General features: G+C 41.6%; 2 protein-coding genes across 4 annotated transcripts; one reads left to right on the forward strand and one right to left on the reverse strand.

The window, feature by feature from the left end:
* Positions 1-1,048: 1,048 nt before the first annotated feature.
* On the reverse strand, positions 1,049-5,200 carry gemin8 (gem (nuclear organelle) associated protein 8). The gene is made up of 4 exons (XM_080530530.1): positions 5,137-5,200; positions 4,857-4,910; positions 3,672-4,071; positions 1,049-2,106 (listed from the first exon to the last, which is right to left on the reverse strand). The coding sequence occupies exons 2-4, from the start codon at positions 4,857-4,859 to the stop codon at positions 1,850-1,852; spliced, it is 660 nt and encodes a 219-aa protein (XP_080386656.1). The 5' UTR covers positions 4,860-4,910; positions 5,137-5,200; the 3' UTR covers positions 1,049-1,849.
* Positions 5,201-5,554: 354 nt separating this feature from the next.
* On the forward strand, positions 5,555-16,250 carry LOC308157291 (motile sperm domain-containing protein 2-like). Of its 3 annotated transcripts, XR_013937443.1 has the most exons (20): positions 5,555-5,679; positions 5,788-5,845; positions 6,795-6,950; positions 7,716-7,802; positions 8,069-8,223; positions 9,591-9,651; positions 9,844-9,882; positions 9,991-10,115; positions 10,728-10,883; positions 11,125-11,222; positions 11,417-11,510; positions 11,743-11,839; positions 11,985-12,114; positions 12,292-12,394; positions 12,880-13,825; positions 13,933-14,008; positions 14,357-14,683; positions 15,035-15,152; positions 15,603-15,648; positions 16,150-16,250. XR_013937443.1 is itself a non-coding variant. In XM_080530826.1 (15 exons), exons 1-15 carry the CDS (start codon positions 5,647-5,649, stop codon positions 13,030-13,032), a joined length of 1,545 nt encoding a protein of 514 aa, XP_080386952.1. In that variant the 5' UTR covers positions 5,555-5,646; the 3' UTR covers positions 13,033-14,127. The 3 variants fall into 3 exon arrangements, 1 of the variants encoding a protein (XP_080386952.1); XR_013937442.1 differs by having other exon boundaries at positions 12,880-14,008; XM_080530826.1 differs by lacking the exons at positions 14,357-14,683; positions 15,035-15,152; positions 15,603-15,648; positions 16,150-16,250 and having other exon boundaries at positions 12,880-14,127.
* The last annotated feature ends 2,469 nt before the right edge of the window (positions 16,251-18,719 follow it).

Here is an 18,719-nt window from a genome sequence, read left to right on the forward strand (position 1 = left end):
TCTAGCACTAAATGGGGTCATCAGTACAAGATTGGAAAGATCTAGAATTATTGGGGACATGGTATCTGATCAGGCAATCAAAGCATTTTGTGTTGAACTTCCTTGGTTCCACTCGTCCTCTCTGCTCACCTTCTCAAAATGTTTTTGAGAAATACACACAGTCCAAGATAACATAGCATGGGATCTGAGGAATCATGAAAAGACTTGGGATTCACCCCCAGAATGCCAACCGGTTTATCTTGCCATGTACCAAGTCAATGGAAATGCCAACATAAACCGTTTTACTATATGGACAAAAGTATGTGGACACAATTATTGTCTGGGGCTGTTTTCATGATGGTTTGGGCTAGGCCCCTTAGTTCCAGTGAAGGGAAATTGTAATGCTACCGCATACAATGCGATTCTACAGAATTGCATGCTTCTAACTTTGTGGCAACAGTTTGGGGAAGGCCCTTCCCAGTTTCAGCATGACAATGCCTCCATACACCAAGTGAGGTCCATAATGACGTGGTTTGCCGAGTTTGGTCTGGGAGAACTTGACTGTCCTGCACACAGAGCTCTGACCTCACCCCCATCGAACACCTTTGTGTCAGTGCCTGACCTCATTACTGCTCTTGTGGCTGGATGGGAGCAAATCCCCACAAGCATAATATGATTTGCTCCCATTCAGCCACAAGAGCATTTAAGTATTAATCTAAAATCTAGTAGAAAGTCTTCCCAGAAAAGTGGAAGCTGTTATAGCAGCAAAGGTGGGACCAACTCCATATTAATGCCCATGGTTTTGAAATGAGAAGTTCAACAAGCACATATGGGTGTGGTGTTCAGGTGTACCAATACTACCATATAGGGCCAGTTTCACAGACAAGGCTTAAGCCTATCCTGGACTAAAAAGCATCTTCAATGGAGATTTTACATTGAAAGTGTGATTTAGTCCAGGACTAGGCTTAAGCCTTGTCTGTGAAACCGGCCCATAGTGTAAGAGCCTCATGACTTGAGCCTGGTATTGCTGAGACACAATCTGGTAATGTTTCATTTAATCACAGTGTACTTTATTAGAAACCATATCAACAACATTCTTTAAAAAACATACTAAATATTTTTGATATAAAACAGAGACATGGGACACAACATGCTGCTGTGAGCAAAGACAGTCTTACTGTTCAAACAAGATGCAAAGACAACATTATAAAGAACTGTGAGGGAGGCTATGAACCAGTTTTAAGATGACGACATTAGCCAGGTCTACTGTGAAATGGCGGCAGCTCGTTCTTCATGTATAGTTAAGTGCAGTAATAGGGGTTCTTCAGATAGAGGAGCGAAATATGCATGTTTTATGCAGCATCCTGCTAGGTTTTTTGGTGACATCCCAACTTGATACCTCATCTTGTTACCTTGACATGAAATATGCTCCCTAACAACAAAGAGGCCTGAAGATGGCGTTAGATAGAAACGCTGATTTGTAAATTCAATCGACATCTACAAGGGGATTCCATTTTACTGCTGACCAACACAATTATGCAAATGTCATCCTTCTCCTGTTGTGCCTGCATCTTATGCATGCGTCATCAAATTATGAGGCCAGTGGGTAACAAAAAAAAGGAGTAAGAATCACAGTAAGAAACAGAACTTAGCCCCAAGATATTAGTCACCATAAAATCTTATAGTGAGAGGGAGTAGGACCATTATTATGATTTTACTGTAAATCGAAGGCAAGTTGGTTTGATTTATGGAGCAGCGCTTGGGCCATACTGTAGGTGAAAGAGAATGTCAGACGAGCATTTCGCCAGTATGTTTTCGGGTGGACGTCTAAAGCTGGCCTTACAGAGGGGTGACCGTGGTAGTATTTGGCCTACAGTTTCAAGGGGATGACAGGCCAATATTTGGGCTGCTTCCTGTCACAGTTCCGGTCGAAGGTGAGCTGCATGGCGGTCTCCATGCCCTGGATCTTGGCTGAGTCTTCCCCGTACAGCTTCTTCATCTCCACCCCCCGCCGTTCGCCTGGCCTCTCAGACGGAGGCAACGTGCTGCGCCAGGAGACTTTGCGCATGTCCTGGTCGGCCAACACATAGGACCCATGCTGCTCCTCCTCCATCTGCTGCTGCTTCTCTGCAGGAGAGAAGTCAGATTCATGACTCAGTCACTGTAGTCATAATGGTACGATAGTATGCTTGATCACACAGCAATATGATCAGAGCCAATGTCAGTATTTATCTATCACTTCTATTAGTTTACCAACGCTCATTGTGGAGCTTGACCATGAGGTGGAGAGAATGTTGGAGGTCTACATTTTTTTTTACCATTTAGCAGACACTTTTATCCAAAGCGAGTTAGGGCTAAGTACCTTACTCAAAGGCACACTTAGTGGTGGTGTTCCCAGTTGGGAGTTGAAATCATGACCTTCTGATCACCAGTCCAACTCACTATCCACTAGGCCACCCATCTTCACAGACATTCGGGGGCGGCTGTGGCGCAGGAGGTAGAGCTGCCGTCTAGTGATCGCAAGGTTGGCAGATCGGCGGTCGAGCCGATGTCGAAGTGTCCTTGGGCAAGACCCTGAATCCCTAATTGCTCCCAGTGAGCGGGCCGGCGCCTTACATGGTAGCTTGCCGCCATTGGTGTGTGAATGTGTGTGTGAATGGGTGAATGAGAGGCCGTTGTAAAGCACTTTGGATAAAGGCGCTATAAAAGTTTAGTCCATTTACCATTTCATAAAAGGAAACAAACCAGCAACACAGTTCAGTCATCGATTGTTTGATTTGTGCCCAACCAGCTGCATCTGAGGGAAGGGGAACTAAACCCCATCAAACCAGGTCTGCGTGACGGCCTTGCATTGACCTCCCTCCACTATACTTTCTAACTAGGCTAAGTCCTTAGCATTTCATATCATCCTCACAAAATTCCATGAGGCTAAGTACATCCAAGGAGAGAAGCAAGCTTATAGGCTACTTGCTGAAATAGTCTACCAAAATATGTTTAAAACCCTGTAATATACCCCATCATCACTGGCAGGGTTATACAATATAGCCCATCATCACTGTCTCTTGTGGAGAAAGTGCCAATGCGTTATTGAGACCTCATCTGTAGCGGTGCATTGTTGATCAAAGGTTGTGCTGTTTTTGGGCAGGTGAATGCCAATCAGGAGAGAGAGAGCGAGTGAGCGAGCGAGCGAGCGAGAGAGAGAAATTCACTCATTAAAAATCACGACCAATCAAATTGGAGAATTCGTCATTTTTTTATGACAAAGTCGCAGTCGGACCATTTGAATACGAAACGGAAGTCCTGTGTCATGAACTGTAGAATGTAGCCTAATCATAACTAGAGACACTCGTGTCACTTTTGGAGACGGACAGGACAGCCGGACAGGTAGATAATTAGGCATAATGGTAGACAATACTGGTCTAGTTAATCCTATGTGGACTGTTTCGCTATTTTTCGCTGTTTTTGGTAGAGACAATGTTTTCGACAGTAACATTGTAGTAAAATTGTGTAGTTTATGCCCAGCACAAGCATCCGTGGAAAAATTGCATTCGGAGTGAGAATGCCCTTTAGCCCTTCCCTCTTCTTAAAAAATGCTACTGCTTGTTAAGACATTCAGTGACACACACAGACAAACAGACACAGACAGACACAGACAGACACAGACAGCCAGACACACGCACACACACACTTACTGAGCTCCTCTCTATGCCGCTCTGTCTGGGCAAAGTACTGGCGTAGCTCGTCTGTAATCTCCATGTTACTGACGTCACACTCGATGATCTCGCTGTCCGAATCACTGTCCTCAAACCCGTCCCGCTGGCTGTCTGTCTCGCCCTCCAAGCACTCCTCCACACGGGCCCGACTAGTGACCCCTTCCTCGGCTCTACCCCCACTGGCTTCATCATGCCAGTCCGCGTAGCGCTGAGGGGTACTGGGGTATTGTTGGGAGTAGCCCGGGCCGTAGGCGGCCTCCAGGGCCTTTCTGTAGGCCTGCTGGTGCCTCAGGTGCCAGCCCATAGCCTGCTGGTAGTGCTGCCAATAGCGAGCATAGACTGGGTCAGTGAACCAAGGGGCACTGCCACCTAGGTCTTCCTGTGAAGGACAACATAACAGAGATGTTTCAATATCTTCTGCATGATTGCGAAAATCAAAAGTAACACAGACATCATCAAAAGTGACACAGATTCAATGTGTGCTAAGTATAATACTTCAGCATTATATTATAATATACAGTAATATTATATAATATAATATACAGGCCAAAAGTTTGGACACACCTTCTCATTCAATGCGTTTCCTTTATTTTCATGACTATTTGGTACATTGTAGATTCTCACTGAAGGCATCAAAACTATGAATGAACACATAGGAATTATGTATTTAACAATAAAGTGTGAAATAACTCTAAATGTCTTATATTTTAGATTCCTCAAAGTAGCCACCCTTTGCTTTTTTGTTGTTAATACATTTTTGTTGTTGTTGTTAATAAAATATATAATAATAATATTAAATATAATATGTGTTAATAATAATATGTTATTATATATATATTTAATATTATTATTATATATTTTATTAACAACAACAACAACAAAAATGTATTAACAACAACAAAAGCAAAGGGTGGCTACTTTGAGGAATCTAAAATATAAGACATATCTAGAGTTATTTCACACTTTTTTGTTAAGTACATCATTCCACATGTGTTCATTCATAGTTTTGATGCCTTCAGTGAGAATCTACAATGTACCAAATAGTCATGAAAATAAAGGAAACACATTGAATGAGACGGTGTGTCCAAACTTTTGGCCTGTACTGTATATTATATAATACTTCAGTCACTGGTGTGTGTTTCTCAAATGACCAACGCAACGTACCATGATGATGAAGGTGCTTCTAAAATGTCGTGCCGTGGATTAGTTTGCAGCTACCTAGGAGGAGTAACAGAACAGGACAAGATAAAGCGACCACACACACAAGCCCACAACCCCACAGGGTGGAAGCTATCTGTCTAGCTAAGCAGGAAGCTTTCTGACATCATCGTTACAAAGAAGGGGGATCCTGGTCTAGCAGGTCTGAAATGTACATGAGGTCATATGGACGGTGCATCATCGGTGTGGATAAATGCACGGACATATTGAGGCAATGTGAGATTACCTTCACGACCTCCGCGCTGGAACAGCAACAAACGAATCACCACCATGCTACAAAGAAATCCCACAACCCCTTGAGAGAAAACAGCCAATTCCATTCAAGTGTATCTGGCGCCACCTTGTGGTACAACAGACTAATACCTCGTCACACGCACCGCTGTGGGATCCGGATGGATACCAGTGAAAAAGACATGACATAATTCACTCAAATGTCAAATAAAAAGGAGATAATGCATTTTTAAAAATGCAATGCATTTTATTGCCTAGAAATCAAATTGAGCATGCCAGAGATGTCGTTCGACAGGCACGCCGCGGTCGGCTCCCCCACGTTCTTATTTTTGTCCCTGACATTGTTCCCGTAGTCTAGTCTCCCGTTACTGAACTAGTGGACTGAATGTGAACTGCATCCCGATCAGGATCTCTGAAGCGCTTCTCCAGTCACTCCACCGATCAGGCCACAGGTACACAGGTACACAGGCACACTGGTCTTTCTCGTTTCCAGTCTCAAGCCAGCATGGCAGACGTCGGATCTACTGAGTCAGGACAGGTAGGTTAAAAGGACACCACACCGCAACTACATATTCTGTTAAAATAAATTAAAACGTTAAAAAGTTGCAGAGGTTTAATTGCAGCCCCTCTATCTCTACTCAAACAGGATATTCAGAGGAAAATCGAGGAAACAAGAGAGCGATTCCGTACCGAGTATGCACAAGGTGAGAGTTATGACTTATGTTATGTTAATTGTATTTATTTATAATACGCCCCCCATCCGACTTTTACATCGGCTGATGCAGATGCTGTCAAATGAGGTTGAATGTGCTGTGTGCAGGAGCAATAATCAACAAAGAGCAACACCAACAACTTCATTGTGGGCTGTGCGAATACAGACACGTTCAAGTGTGTTGGATATGAACCACAAACCACTGCCCCACATAGTTACGACAGCCGAGTTTGCGTCACACTCGGGTTGCACACATGCATGGACGAAAAAAGAAAAAGCACACTCGATCGCTGGATAAAAACCTGCTTCAAAATATCCTGGTTTGTTGGTGTGGGGTGTAGTTCTTTGTTTGGCAAAGTTGAGACTTGGGTAGCTGTTGCAATAAGGCTGCAGGACCAATACACAGACAATGTTTTGTCTTCACACAAAATATGCAATGCATGCCTTTCTTTCTATCAAATCATAGAGGTTAGTTTGATTTTCTCAGGGCACTGCAATTTGAATTTGCTCTGTGTAGTGGGTCTGTACAGTAATGTGTAAAATCAAGGTTAGAATTGTATCACAATTGAGCAAGTGAAATGTCTTGTGTTATTTCATAGTAGGCTATTCAGTATTTATCAACACTCTCCCAAACCACTTCGAATAATTCAGCACACTCTCATCCTTCATAACCCATATATTTAATTTAATCTTTAACTAGCCTATTTTTTCTTGTTGTTTTTACTGACTGTTCTTTTGTTTGACTTTCTCTCAATGGAATGTAGTGTCTGAGTACTGAGAAAAGTGTGATACAAAATAAATGCATTATGATGATTATTATGATTATAATTGTTATTATTTATCTTTCACAATAGTCAGGTTAAATAATTTCTGCTGTGTTGTAGCTAGATGTGTTGATCATCTGAAAGTCTGCCAATACTAAACCCCTTTTTTCCACCCAGACTCATCTGACAGGTATGACTCCAGGGACTTGGACAGGTTATGGAAAGATGATGCTTTCCTGGAAGGTTATCTGGAGTGGAAACACTACATTGTGAATGACACCTTGAAAATGGTAGATGAGAGTCTTCAGTGGAGAAAGGAATTCAAGCTGAACGGTTGGTTGACTTTCGCTTTTTCAGGGACATCATGCCTCCAATAGATATGATCAGAAATCATGATTATGCCCTCGTCAAATGTCTGACATACTTTAACAGATTAACCCTGATTGTTTTCATAACATGTGCTACCCACTGTAGACAATACATTCCTGTATGTTGTTGTTGTTTCTTAAATGACATGGAAATAGATATGACAGGAAAAACAAGTCAGTAAGATATTATTGTTTTATAATGGTGACACATCTCTCTCACTGGTAGTGTAAAATGTAATGGCCAACTCTGGTCTACAATGATAGCAATTGTTATAGGCCTAGTCAAAACAGAGAAGCCTCTGTTTGGTTATGCAGATGTAACAGAGGACACACACACACACACGCACGCACACACACACACACACACAGACTGGCTGTGGCACAGGAGGTAGAGCCGGCGTAGAGCCGGCGTCTAATGATCGCAAGGTCGGCAGATCGGCGGTTTGAGCCCCGGCTGGCCACATGTCGAAGTGTCCTTGGGCAAGACACTGAAACCAAAAGAATTGCTCCCAGTGAGCGGGCTGGCGCCGTCCATGGTAGCTTGCCGCCATTGGTGTGTCAATGTGCTAAAGCGCTTTGGATAAAGGCGCTATATAAGTGCACGCAGTCCATTTACCATTTACACATATACACACTAACAAACCTTTTGTTTTAGGATTGTTGGCCTCACATTAGTTTTTGTGAGTATTGATTCTCTGGTTAATTTATGACTCCTGATCTCCTCTTCCAGACATTGACGAAAGCTGTGTTCAGAAGTCTCTATTTGAGTCCGGCATGCACTATCTCCATGGCTACGATAAAGAGGGCAACAAGCTGTGTAGGTTTTCAGAATTTTCTATTTTCAAGACAAATGCTCTCACTGACAATCTGGATGGTCCTCTTAAAGCGATAGTTCACTTTTTACACCCACGTCAGATAAGACAAAGTTCAATATTTGTGGCCAAATCACCTCCTCTAAACTATGGATTACAGTTTCTTCTGGCCCATGAACTTTCAGGGTAAGGAACCATCTGACTGCGGTGTAAAAGTGAACTATCCCTAAAGAAATAATTATCTCTCGATAATAGTTTGTTGTATTCCCAGTCTGGTTCAGGGTTAAGCTGCATGTCAAGGATGTGCGGATGTTACAGGAGAAGAAGAAGTATGTGGCCTTCTGGTTGGAGCGCTACGTCCACCGTGAACCTGGAATGCCCCTCACCGTGATCTTCGACATGTCCGAGTCTGGTCTGGGTAACACCGTAAGACGTTCACTTTTTTAATGTACCTTTTCAAATGTATGATGCCCATAACTGTTATTCCTTTATACGCAAGGTGTGATATGAATGCCTTTTTCAGTCCCTTAAACAACTGGACATGCAGATACAAATCATAATGTTGTGCAGAGGTATTTTATCACTTGACAGGCACCCACTGTGTTTATCTGGATAATGTTGTTGTCCTTTTCACATCAGCATTCCAAATCCAAGGCCCTCATTGAGAATGTCCTTAACTTTTGCTTCATCATCCAAAGTATTAGTATCAATTTGCTAAGATAATATCCTGTGACAGCGTGGTTTTAGTTTTCATTAATTCTTGTCTTTCATTTCCTCTTGAACTGTTTTGAGAAGGCACACTAAGGTAAACTTTTACTTTCTTTGTGCATGTGTATGACTCAATTACTGTAAAGTGCAACTACTGTTTTTGTGTGTGATTTCATAAGGCTAAAGAAAATTCCCCATGATGCTCCATTTTGTTTTCAGCCAATGTATTTCTCTATCCTACAAACATGCTAGAAGCCTTAAACCGCATTTAGGCTGTTCTTAAATCAGCTGACGATTGTGGGGAGCCATATGACATGTCTTAGCGCTCAGGCAGTACATGTAGGTCAAGGGTCAAGTTCGAACATCATAGATTCCTTGGAATTAGTGAACATAGTTTTTTGAGAGAGAGACTATACATAATGATATAACGATATGCTGGATCATGTATTGTTTATAAGTCAGACACATAGTTATGACGTAGAGTGCACTTTGCATGTGTAGTTAATTCCTTTTAAATTCCATCAATTCAGGAAGTGTTTTGAAACTCCAATTCAAGTCCAAAGCTTTTTATTTTTAATTTACCGAAAAATGTTAAAGAACACACACAATAACAGCTACAGTACACACAGATAGTCAGATTTGTTCAATGCATTAAAGAGTAATTGGAAAATAATTTGATTACCGAATTGGAATTCAATTCACTCCCGAAATGTATGGGATTGCCCCCAACCCTGGTAGTGTATGTGTACATTAATTCTATACTGTATACTTTAGTGTTCAATATGACAAAGATAGTATGCTTGACCAGCTCTGATATACTAGATATTGCATCTCATATGTATTAATTATTTTGCTTTATAATGTTTCTTAGAAGTATTCCAGGCCATACTGTAAGATTGAACAAACAGAAGCAGTGTGTTTAGTACATTGAGACAAGGTATCCTCCCAGACCCTATCTGGGTCATATCTTAGCTCGGGGCTCTAACTCTGGTCAGGGAAAGTGTACAGCTGCATTTGTACAGAAAAAGTTCCCTCTCACATGGTTTCAAATGATGAACAATGAAAATCTCCCCTCTCTAATGCAGGACATGGATTTTGTGAAGTATTTGATTAATTGCTTCCAAGTGTACTGCCCAAAACTGCTCTGTGAGTATCTACAGTAACTGTACTGTAAAGTGTGTTCAGTTATTAACTGTTCAGGCATTTCATGTGCTCCCTCAGAAAACTAGGTGGACGTAATGAAACCAACTTTGGCCATCAGAATGTAATTACTAATCATTTGCCAGAGTACAGTATGATAAGTAATGATCCGTTTTGTTTCATTCAATTTAATCGCAGCTAAAATGATAATGTACGAGATGCCATGGATCATGAATGGTGAGTTCCTCAAAGTAGGTCATGCTTTGGTTGCACTGCATCTCTGTCACTGCTTGTACTAACACCAGCCTGTATCACAGTTTTGATAACTCCTGCAATCCCCTTTAGCGGCATGGAAGGTAGTGAAGACCTGGTTGGGTCCAGACGCCATCAGCAAGGTCAAGTTTGTGTCCAAGAGTGACGTCCAGACCTACATCGGCCAAGAACATCTTCCACCTCACATGGGAGGAACTGTACGTACCACTCTGCCACTGTACCACCCACAAATGCTCAGTATGGTAGGGTCGAACAGGTATAAGGTATTACCACGTGAATAAGGTATTTTAGCTTAAACTGGTTTATTTCTGTTAATACCATCCATGCTATCTCCCTCTGTATCTAGCTTTTCGGTATTATTATACGATTTATTATTATTATACCATTAATATAAACCCTTTGTTTAATAAACATCATCCAAGTTAGATTTGTACACAAGCATTACAAGGCATGATCTTGTTTGTCTGAGGGTAAGGAGGAGGTCATAAATCGGACTTCTGGTCTGGTAACGATGGCCAGAGAGAGAGAAACTACTTGCTGTAGAAGTTTGAGTCATGATGAAAGTCCACTAAAAGGTATTACCGTATACTGCAGTATTTTGGAGGGAAGCTATACCGGTTTGAAAATTCTAATACCCAAGCCTCCAGTATGGACCTGCAATCTTCCACTCCACAGTCACAAAGCGACAAATTCTAGAACACCTATTTATGCCGATGTGCTGATAACGTGAATGCACTTGACAAACGGTATTGTAGGTCTTGATACACATTATTTGATCACATGATTATTTTTTTATTTTTTTTAAACAGGACCCCTTCAAGTACAGCTACCCCCCTTTGCCTGATGATGACTTCCAGAACCCCATATCTGAGCCTGGACATGAGGACGACACGGAGATGAAAGATGGAGACCCAGAGGGCAAAGAGAACCTGGGGATGAACTCTCCAGCCCTCAGACCCAGAAAGGTTATTCCCATATCACAGCCTTTTAGATTTTCATCCTGAAAATGATTGTGCTCTCACATCTCATGAATGAATGAATGAATGAATGAATGAATGGTCTTTATTGTCATTAATACAGTACAGGTACCATACAACGATATTTAGGAGGGGGGGCTCCCTCCTAGTAATAATGATATCAACGACAGCTATGTAATTGTTATTCCCTAACTATTTGTATCCGTCCTAATCTGTCTGTGTGTGGCAGGTCTGCTTTGCAGAGGATGGGGACGCGGATGCTGCTGGCAGAGCCAAAGCAGCACGTTGGCCTTCCACCACATTCAAAGGCACTTTACTCCATATCAGGTTAGCTTTGGCCCCAAGCTCTGTTTGAGGTGTTTTTCCACGATAGATTAGGTGTATGTTCATGCTATCTGTGTTAAGTACATACCCATACTGCACCAGAGTCACATACCGGTAGTTACCAACCCCTAGCCCACCCACACTCTATTGTGGTCGTATTTGCTGTAGGTCTTCTTTTCTCTCTTTAATTTTTACAGTCCTGCCGAGGAGTTGTGCTTTGGCTGCAGAGAGAGTGAAAAAAGATGCCTAATCATCCTCAACAATGTTACCAAAAACCAAGTGGCCTACAAGGTTGGTCCTGTACTTTGTATTTATGTCATGCGTCCCTGCGTCTATGCATGTATGCTACTGACACTATGCACAAGACTAGTTTGACAACGATGGAAGGTAGCTGCCCTGCCCCCCCAGTTTAAAAAGCTTTACTGCAACTAGATCAGCATCTAGTAGCATCTATTAGCACATCCACCTACGCTGTGTATGACAATGTTCTTCTCTGAGAAGACCCTCATATCTGTGGCCTCAGGTGCGGACCACAGCCCCAGATAGGTACAGGGTGAAGCCCAGCAACAGCAGCTGTGAGGCGGGGAAAAATGTGGAGATCATGGTGTCCTTGCATGGAGGTACTGTACCACTGAATCTCCTCTGTCTCTAAGGAATACAAACACTTTATTCACATGAAACATCCCCACCTGTCTCAGATGTAGGATGGATGCTCTCCTTTTATTGGCTATGCTTGGTTTCTTTCCCCTCTGATTTCATCGTCAGGCTCCCTGTCCTCTCCTCAGGACCGCTTCTTGATCATGGCTGCCGAGATGGAGCAGAGTAATGGCGGAGGGGGTACAGATCTCTCTCAGTTCTGGAAGGACATCCCAAAGGCTAAAGTAGTGGAGCACCGGTAAACAAATATCAGCTACTGCATTATGATGGATGAAGAGTCATCAGGCATCCGTACAAATGAACTGTTAACACAGAATTTAGATAAAAAACCATACCGCGCTCATTGTCCGTTTGGTTGAATAAAGTCAATGATACCTTGTGTCATTAATGTCATTAATGTTTTATTTTCCTTCAGGTTGCGATGTCATATCTTGGAGGGCCTCAAGCCTGCCCTCAGTCCAATGACTAACAGCTCTTTCAGACTGGGGACCAACGGCCACCAAGACACGCACACCACGGTGAGTTCTGACCTCAGGCCATTACTGAATTGGGCTAAAGGGAGCAACTCGCTATAGGGCTAGGCTTGAACTCTTGTTTGCCCGTCGTGTTTGGTTTATTAAGAGGTTTGAGAAGATAGTGAAGGAAACAAAGAGTTTCAGATGGTTTAAATATTGTGGTTTCGAGCTCACAAGTTGAAGTGTGCACCGTTCAAGGAGCTGACACCACAATTCAGGAAGTGACACTATTGGTGTGCAATAGTGTGATGTTTTCATGGTGTGTTTCATGACAAACAGTATCACTAATATGCTAATGACACTAGCTACAGTCAAAGATGTTTTGAAAAGAACCCCAGAAAACGATTAAAAACTATCAGAGGAGGATGTGTTGTTGATACAGTAAGGTCAACTACAAAGAGGACAATTCTTTTGCATATACAGTCTGAAGGCTGTGTTCAGTGTGAAAAGGGTCATTGGCTTCACCCGACATCCTCTGTCTCCCTCAGCTCATGCAGGTGATGGCCAGCAGCTCCAGAATAGAGCAGAAGTTGGACCATTGCCTGTGGATCCAGAAGGTTCTGACTGCCCTGGTGACAGCACTCACAGCCTTGGGGTTCTCTGCCTTCTACATGCAGTACACTGGAGAGAGGGAGCTGTGACTGAACACGCTACTCAGCTCCTCTGTAGGGCCAGACCTGCACACAATACTGAAGGACCCAAGACAGGCGAACCAACCATGGTGGAGTCAGGAGTAAGACGGAACAGGAGACGAGACAGAAATATAAGAGACCACTCTATTCCTTTGGACACTCCAACTCTGTTGTGTTCTGAATTATGTTAAATGTTATCTATTCATTTGTGATTAGAAGACAATAAATGGCACTTCATGAATAGACATTAAATCATCCATGTCTGTCTATGTCACAGCCATCATGCCATCATAGTTTTTTTTGTTGCTTGTGACCCTCAGCGTACACATGCAATGCCTATGTACCTTTATCTTCCTATATGCTTTCGTATACGGCGCCTAATTGTGACTGTTTCTCTAGTTTCTGCGCCTGACCTTTTGTTAAGTGAGAAGCTAGAGAGGAACACAGAGCGAGGAGGTGCCATTTCCTCTAATGCAACTGGGGGAGTTGGACTAACCACTACATTACATGATGCTATAAGTACAGTACCCCCCAGCCTTGATGTGGTGATTGAATCTAACTTTGTCGCTTCAACAGGAAATATACCTATTGATGTGTGCTTCATTAGCAGTGCTGGATGCCCTGCAAAGCCATCACAGAGTTCAAGTCAAAATTCAAGTCAGTGAGTTGAGATGTCATTGTGAAACTAGCACTAGACATTTATACTGGACCATTTCCTCCTCTCAGCTCACAGCAGTCCTAGACCTGTCAGAAATTGTGTCAAACCTGTTAAAGGAGCATCACTTGAACTTGGTTTGGTTTGGTAGGTAGGTAGGTTTATTATACATATATATCATATGGCATTGGATTAATGTCCCATTCTGCTGTCGGTCTGTGCAGACAATTTTTGGTTAACTCTTGGTTCTGCAGTTGGTCAGGATGTGTGGAGGCGCATTCAGTCTTGCTCTCCTTCTCCTTCTGCGGGGTGTCTGCACAGCCACTGAAGGTAAGTGGGACAACTGTTGTTGTCTTAAACACACAGAATAATGTCAAACAAAATGTTAAGATTGGTAGCATAACTGTTACGATTCAAAGCTTTATTCTTAAAACACTAAACAGCAAAGTATGAACTCAGCTTTGAGAACAACCTCTTGCATTAAACATTCAGAAAAAAATGGTTTTGTATAGTTATTGTGATTCATTTCCATTTCCTATGCATCAGTTGTCTAATGCATATTGAACTCCAGTTTAATGCACTTAGTCATTGCGAAAGAAAGTGTCCTTTCACTTCACTCTACTCATGCTCAATAACACCTATCCCATCACAAAACCTTTTTTTCCTCTTTGTTTGTAGAATCTCAAGTGAAACCGTTGAGAACAACAGACCCAGATATCACACATGTCTGCCCAAACGACACCCTTCAGTCTATTACATATGTAACATGTAATATTACTAGACAGATGAGTGGTGGTGGTACGTGTGCAGTGGGTTATCGGTATGACCAAAACGATACAGACAGAGACAACACTTGTGACTCCAGGGTCACGCTACAGCCAAAGAATGGCGGTGTTTTTCTACATATCAGCCACATAAAACCATCTGACGACGGGATCGACATCTACTGTCAGTGTGTAGTTCGTGAAAGAGTATATACGTGGCATCTCAAAATTCTTGTCAATGGTAAGATGGGGCTGTACTTCATTCAGTACAAATATATTTACCACAATGAGTGGATGTTGCATGACAGTACTGTTTATACATAATTCTTCACCCATTTGTCAGGCATACCTTAATGTACTGTGAATGTCGCTGTCTTATTTTGTGATCTTTGTTCTTATCCCAAGTTAAGTGACCATTGCTAAGTGTTCACAGCTGTCATAATTCAGTTAGGGGTCTATTTGGGGATCTACAATAAATCTTAAAATTCAGCAGCTGTCAACAATGCAATGCCTTAATAATAGGATGGCAGGGTGACGAGAGTAGAGTCATGTACAGGATCAAGACATTGATGATATTTTTTCTCTGTTCCAGAATCTCATTATCTGCCACAGGACACAGAGAGCAGTGGTGTTGCGGTGATGATAGGCTTGGCAGCAACTGTGGCTGTCATGATCTCTGTTGGCCTAATTCTGTGGAACTTTCAACACAGGTCAGAAATTTTCATCAGCTTGGTAGTGAAAAAAAAAGATGCTTTAATGAGTATTAGTCAGCTTTGCTATTCAAATAATTACAAATACTTCTGGAAACATTGGAATTATATAACTGCATTAAAAACAGCACTGCAATTAATCTACTAAACCACTGTATGTGTAATTGAAATGTAAAGTATGTCAACTATAAGACAATGCTAGTCGACCACTAGTGCCTCAAACTTTGTACACTGAAAAAGAACACACTCTCATGCATTGTCAAGAATAGATGCATACACACATGCACGTATGCACGCGCACACACACACACACACACACACACACACACACACACACACACACACACACACATACAGTATATTCACAAACAAATGCTTCACATAGTATGTACATATGTAGTCTTTAAAATCATGTTTTGTTTTTCTGTGAATCATTGTTTTGCCCAACAGGAGAACACAGCTAGAAGTATGTGGCCCCTCCCAAGAGTCCACTGAGGTTGATATTTTTTTATTATTATTGTAAACCCTATTTTTGCTTGCTGTTGCATGTTTGGAAGAGAAAGATGATTCTTCAGATGATCTTTAAACTGATATATACAGTATTTACATTTCCAACTGTCTCATTAATAGTGATTTTTTTACAGTTTGATATATGTTGAGGCTGTGTAATTTTACATTAAGTTGCCTTTTTATCTGTGTCGGAACACTATTATTATAATAATTATTATTATTACTATAGTTGCAACATTGTTAACATGCTGTTACATAGGACATTAGTGCTTTGTACTTTCATAGTAATTTGAATGTTTCCACTTGTGTAGTAGTACAAAGCGCTAAATCCCATATATCATGCAATTAGCAAATTACAGTACTACAAAATATAATACAAAGTTGTTACTGAACTGAAGTAATAGTGTAACTATTACTATATCCCTACAGGTATAGGGATGACTAAATGTAAAGTCGGTTTGATGAGTCAGTTTGTTTATTTCTGTAGGAGCAACAAGACATTGAACCCTACGGCATATTCACAGAAAGAACTAATGGACTCTACTCAACTGTTGGACCGGACTATCCTGACCCCTTGCCATGACCCCCTGGCTCTACTTTGGCAGATGGTGACATGTCACTGGGAGTTACAGCGGCAGAGCTCCACCTCTGAGTGTACAGCTGTACAGCATACGGAAACTAGTGGTAGTTTCACATTGATCTCTTGTGGTTAAGATCCTTGAAAGCCTATTTTTGCTACATTAAAAATCAGCTGAAACACAGGACAATGCCTCAATGTGGTTCCATTGACACAAACACAAATCCCTGAGGACACCTCACAGAAATGCCAGACATTTCTGTGTGACCACTAGAGGTCACTGTACTGCATTCCAGAAGCAGAAGTCTTGAACAGTTTGTGATGGTGACGAAAATCACCTTTACAAACTGTGATTAGGGAGGCTAGCCAGTAACCCCAAGGTCGCTCCCCTCTTCTTTTGTATTTATATGGAACTTCCAGTTTGGGGAAACCTTTAAAAGCACTCCCTTCAAAAAGATAACGGTACTTTATTCACTGATATTGATGCAGTAACCAAAATATATTCCTTGGACGAAAAATAATACAAAATAATATATGTTTTCAGATTAAGATTAAGAAAAGTTAATATTATTCTTATCTGCAATCTACACATTGCACATTGGGCTATAAAGAAAAATAATTTTTGCTATATAACCTGTCAGTCAATTGTTGGAATTTGGTAATTTATGCTATAGGCAAGGGTTAATCCCTAACCAAATCCAAAATTTGAGCAAAAAGAGATGTCATATGAATGGCTCCAAATTCATTGGATGGCACTTCATCATACAGTAACGCATTATAATTGTTTGATTTCAAATCCAAACCTTTGGAGTAAGATACTGAACCCTTGTGGTATCATCTGGAACTAAATGGAATATAAACAAAGTTCCATCAGCCCTTGGAATACAGTTGTGCATTATACCCTGGTCAGTGGCCTTGCAGTTAGAGTGTCCGCCCTGAGATTGAGAGGGTTTGAGTTTGATCCCTGGCTGAGTCATACCAAAGGCTATAAAAGTGGTACCTGATGCCTCCCTGCTTGTCATTCAGCATTAAGGGTTGGATTTGGGGTAAGACCATGCGATATACCAGCGTCATGTCCAGGGGGTGTACTTGTACAAAATGCCGCCTCACGCTACGGAAACAGGAGATAGGCTCCTGCTCCTATGGGCCATTATGAACCATAGGTTCTCAGGGGTACTTACCCTGGTATACACTGGTATTAAAGATGTAAAAAAAAAAACATGTATCAACAATATGAACAGTATAATATGAACAGTATATAGTATTAAACTATAATTTGATTTTCCCCTGCCTTCTTACATACAGTAGGCTATACACTACTGTTATACTACTACTATGGAATACAATTCTGCTAATAATACAACTATCTATTGCAATATCACACACATTTCTCTCATATAAAATCTGTTTTAAAATGTCTATTTCTTTTTTAATATGAATTCTCATATCTTCATGTCAAACAATATTTTCATGTGATATTCTGGAAAGTCCTCTGGTTTTTCACAGTAAGTTGTTTTCTTCTTAGCTGAACAGATAGGTGATTTCTAATGATCACAAGCACTGAGCCACTCCCATGATTCCTGTGTAAACTTCCTACTAACAATACAAGGAAGATGTTGACTAATACACACTTCAAATGAATATATTTAACCACACTAACCCAAGATTTAATCTGCGAATCAGAATGTAAGACAGGTACTTCCCAAGATACACGTGCAGACAGACAGACAGACAGACAGACACACACACACACACACACACACACACGCACACATTCATTATGGTGAATTTGGAGCTATCACAGAATCAGAAACGGAAATGAAGTAGTATCATCAAGTATCATTACGACAGTTCATACAGTAAATAGATCCAAAACTCCAACCACTGACTAAGGCTGGGAATGACCGTTAGTCAACATATTATGTTCTGTATGACTCTCCAGATGGTTCCTCTTTTCAGAAACATATTACGGTAAGTAACTCTGATCCCTCTACTTAGCCTACTATTGAAACCACTATCAAATAATAACATATACCATATCATTATAATCATCATATAATCACTATCATAGAATATACTCGTATTAGCAGCATAACCGTAGACAATAAGATCACAAGAGTGTGTGCAGTAGAAATGTAAGTCTTCAGTATATCGTTACCCTCTGAGGCAATGGACCTCTGCACAGTGGTGGACTCAGGCTGTTTGAAGGGCAGGGGCGAAAAGAAAAAAAGGGCACCTACTGCACAACATGGGACCCCATCAGTGCACATGGTCAAGTTTAGACCATTGGAGGGGCACCAATAGGGCACGTCCTCTAATTTTCTCCACTCAAAAGGGCATTTTTGCCACTCAAAGGGGCACTCAAGAGAGACGTTTTTCAACCGTGGGGGCACCAGGAGGGGCGGTCGCCCCCCCTCCCCCCCCCATGAGTCCGCCAGTGCCTCTGCATAGTGATGAGATGAGAATGAGACGCAGAGAGA

The sequence above is a fragment of the Nansenia antarctica genome, assembly GCF_963989245.1.
Source record: "Nansenia antarctica genome assembly, chromosome: 5".
Taxonomy (NCBI): Eukaryota; Metazoa; Chordata; class Actinopteri; order Argentiniformes; family Microstomatidae; genus Nansenia; species Nansenia antarctica.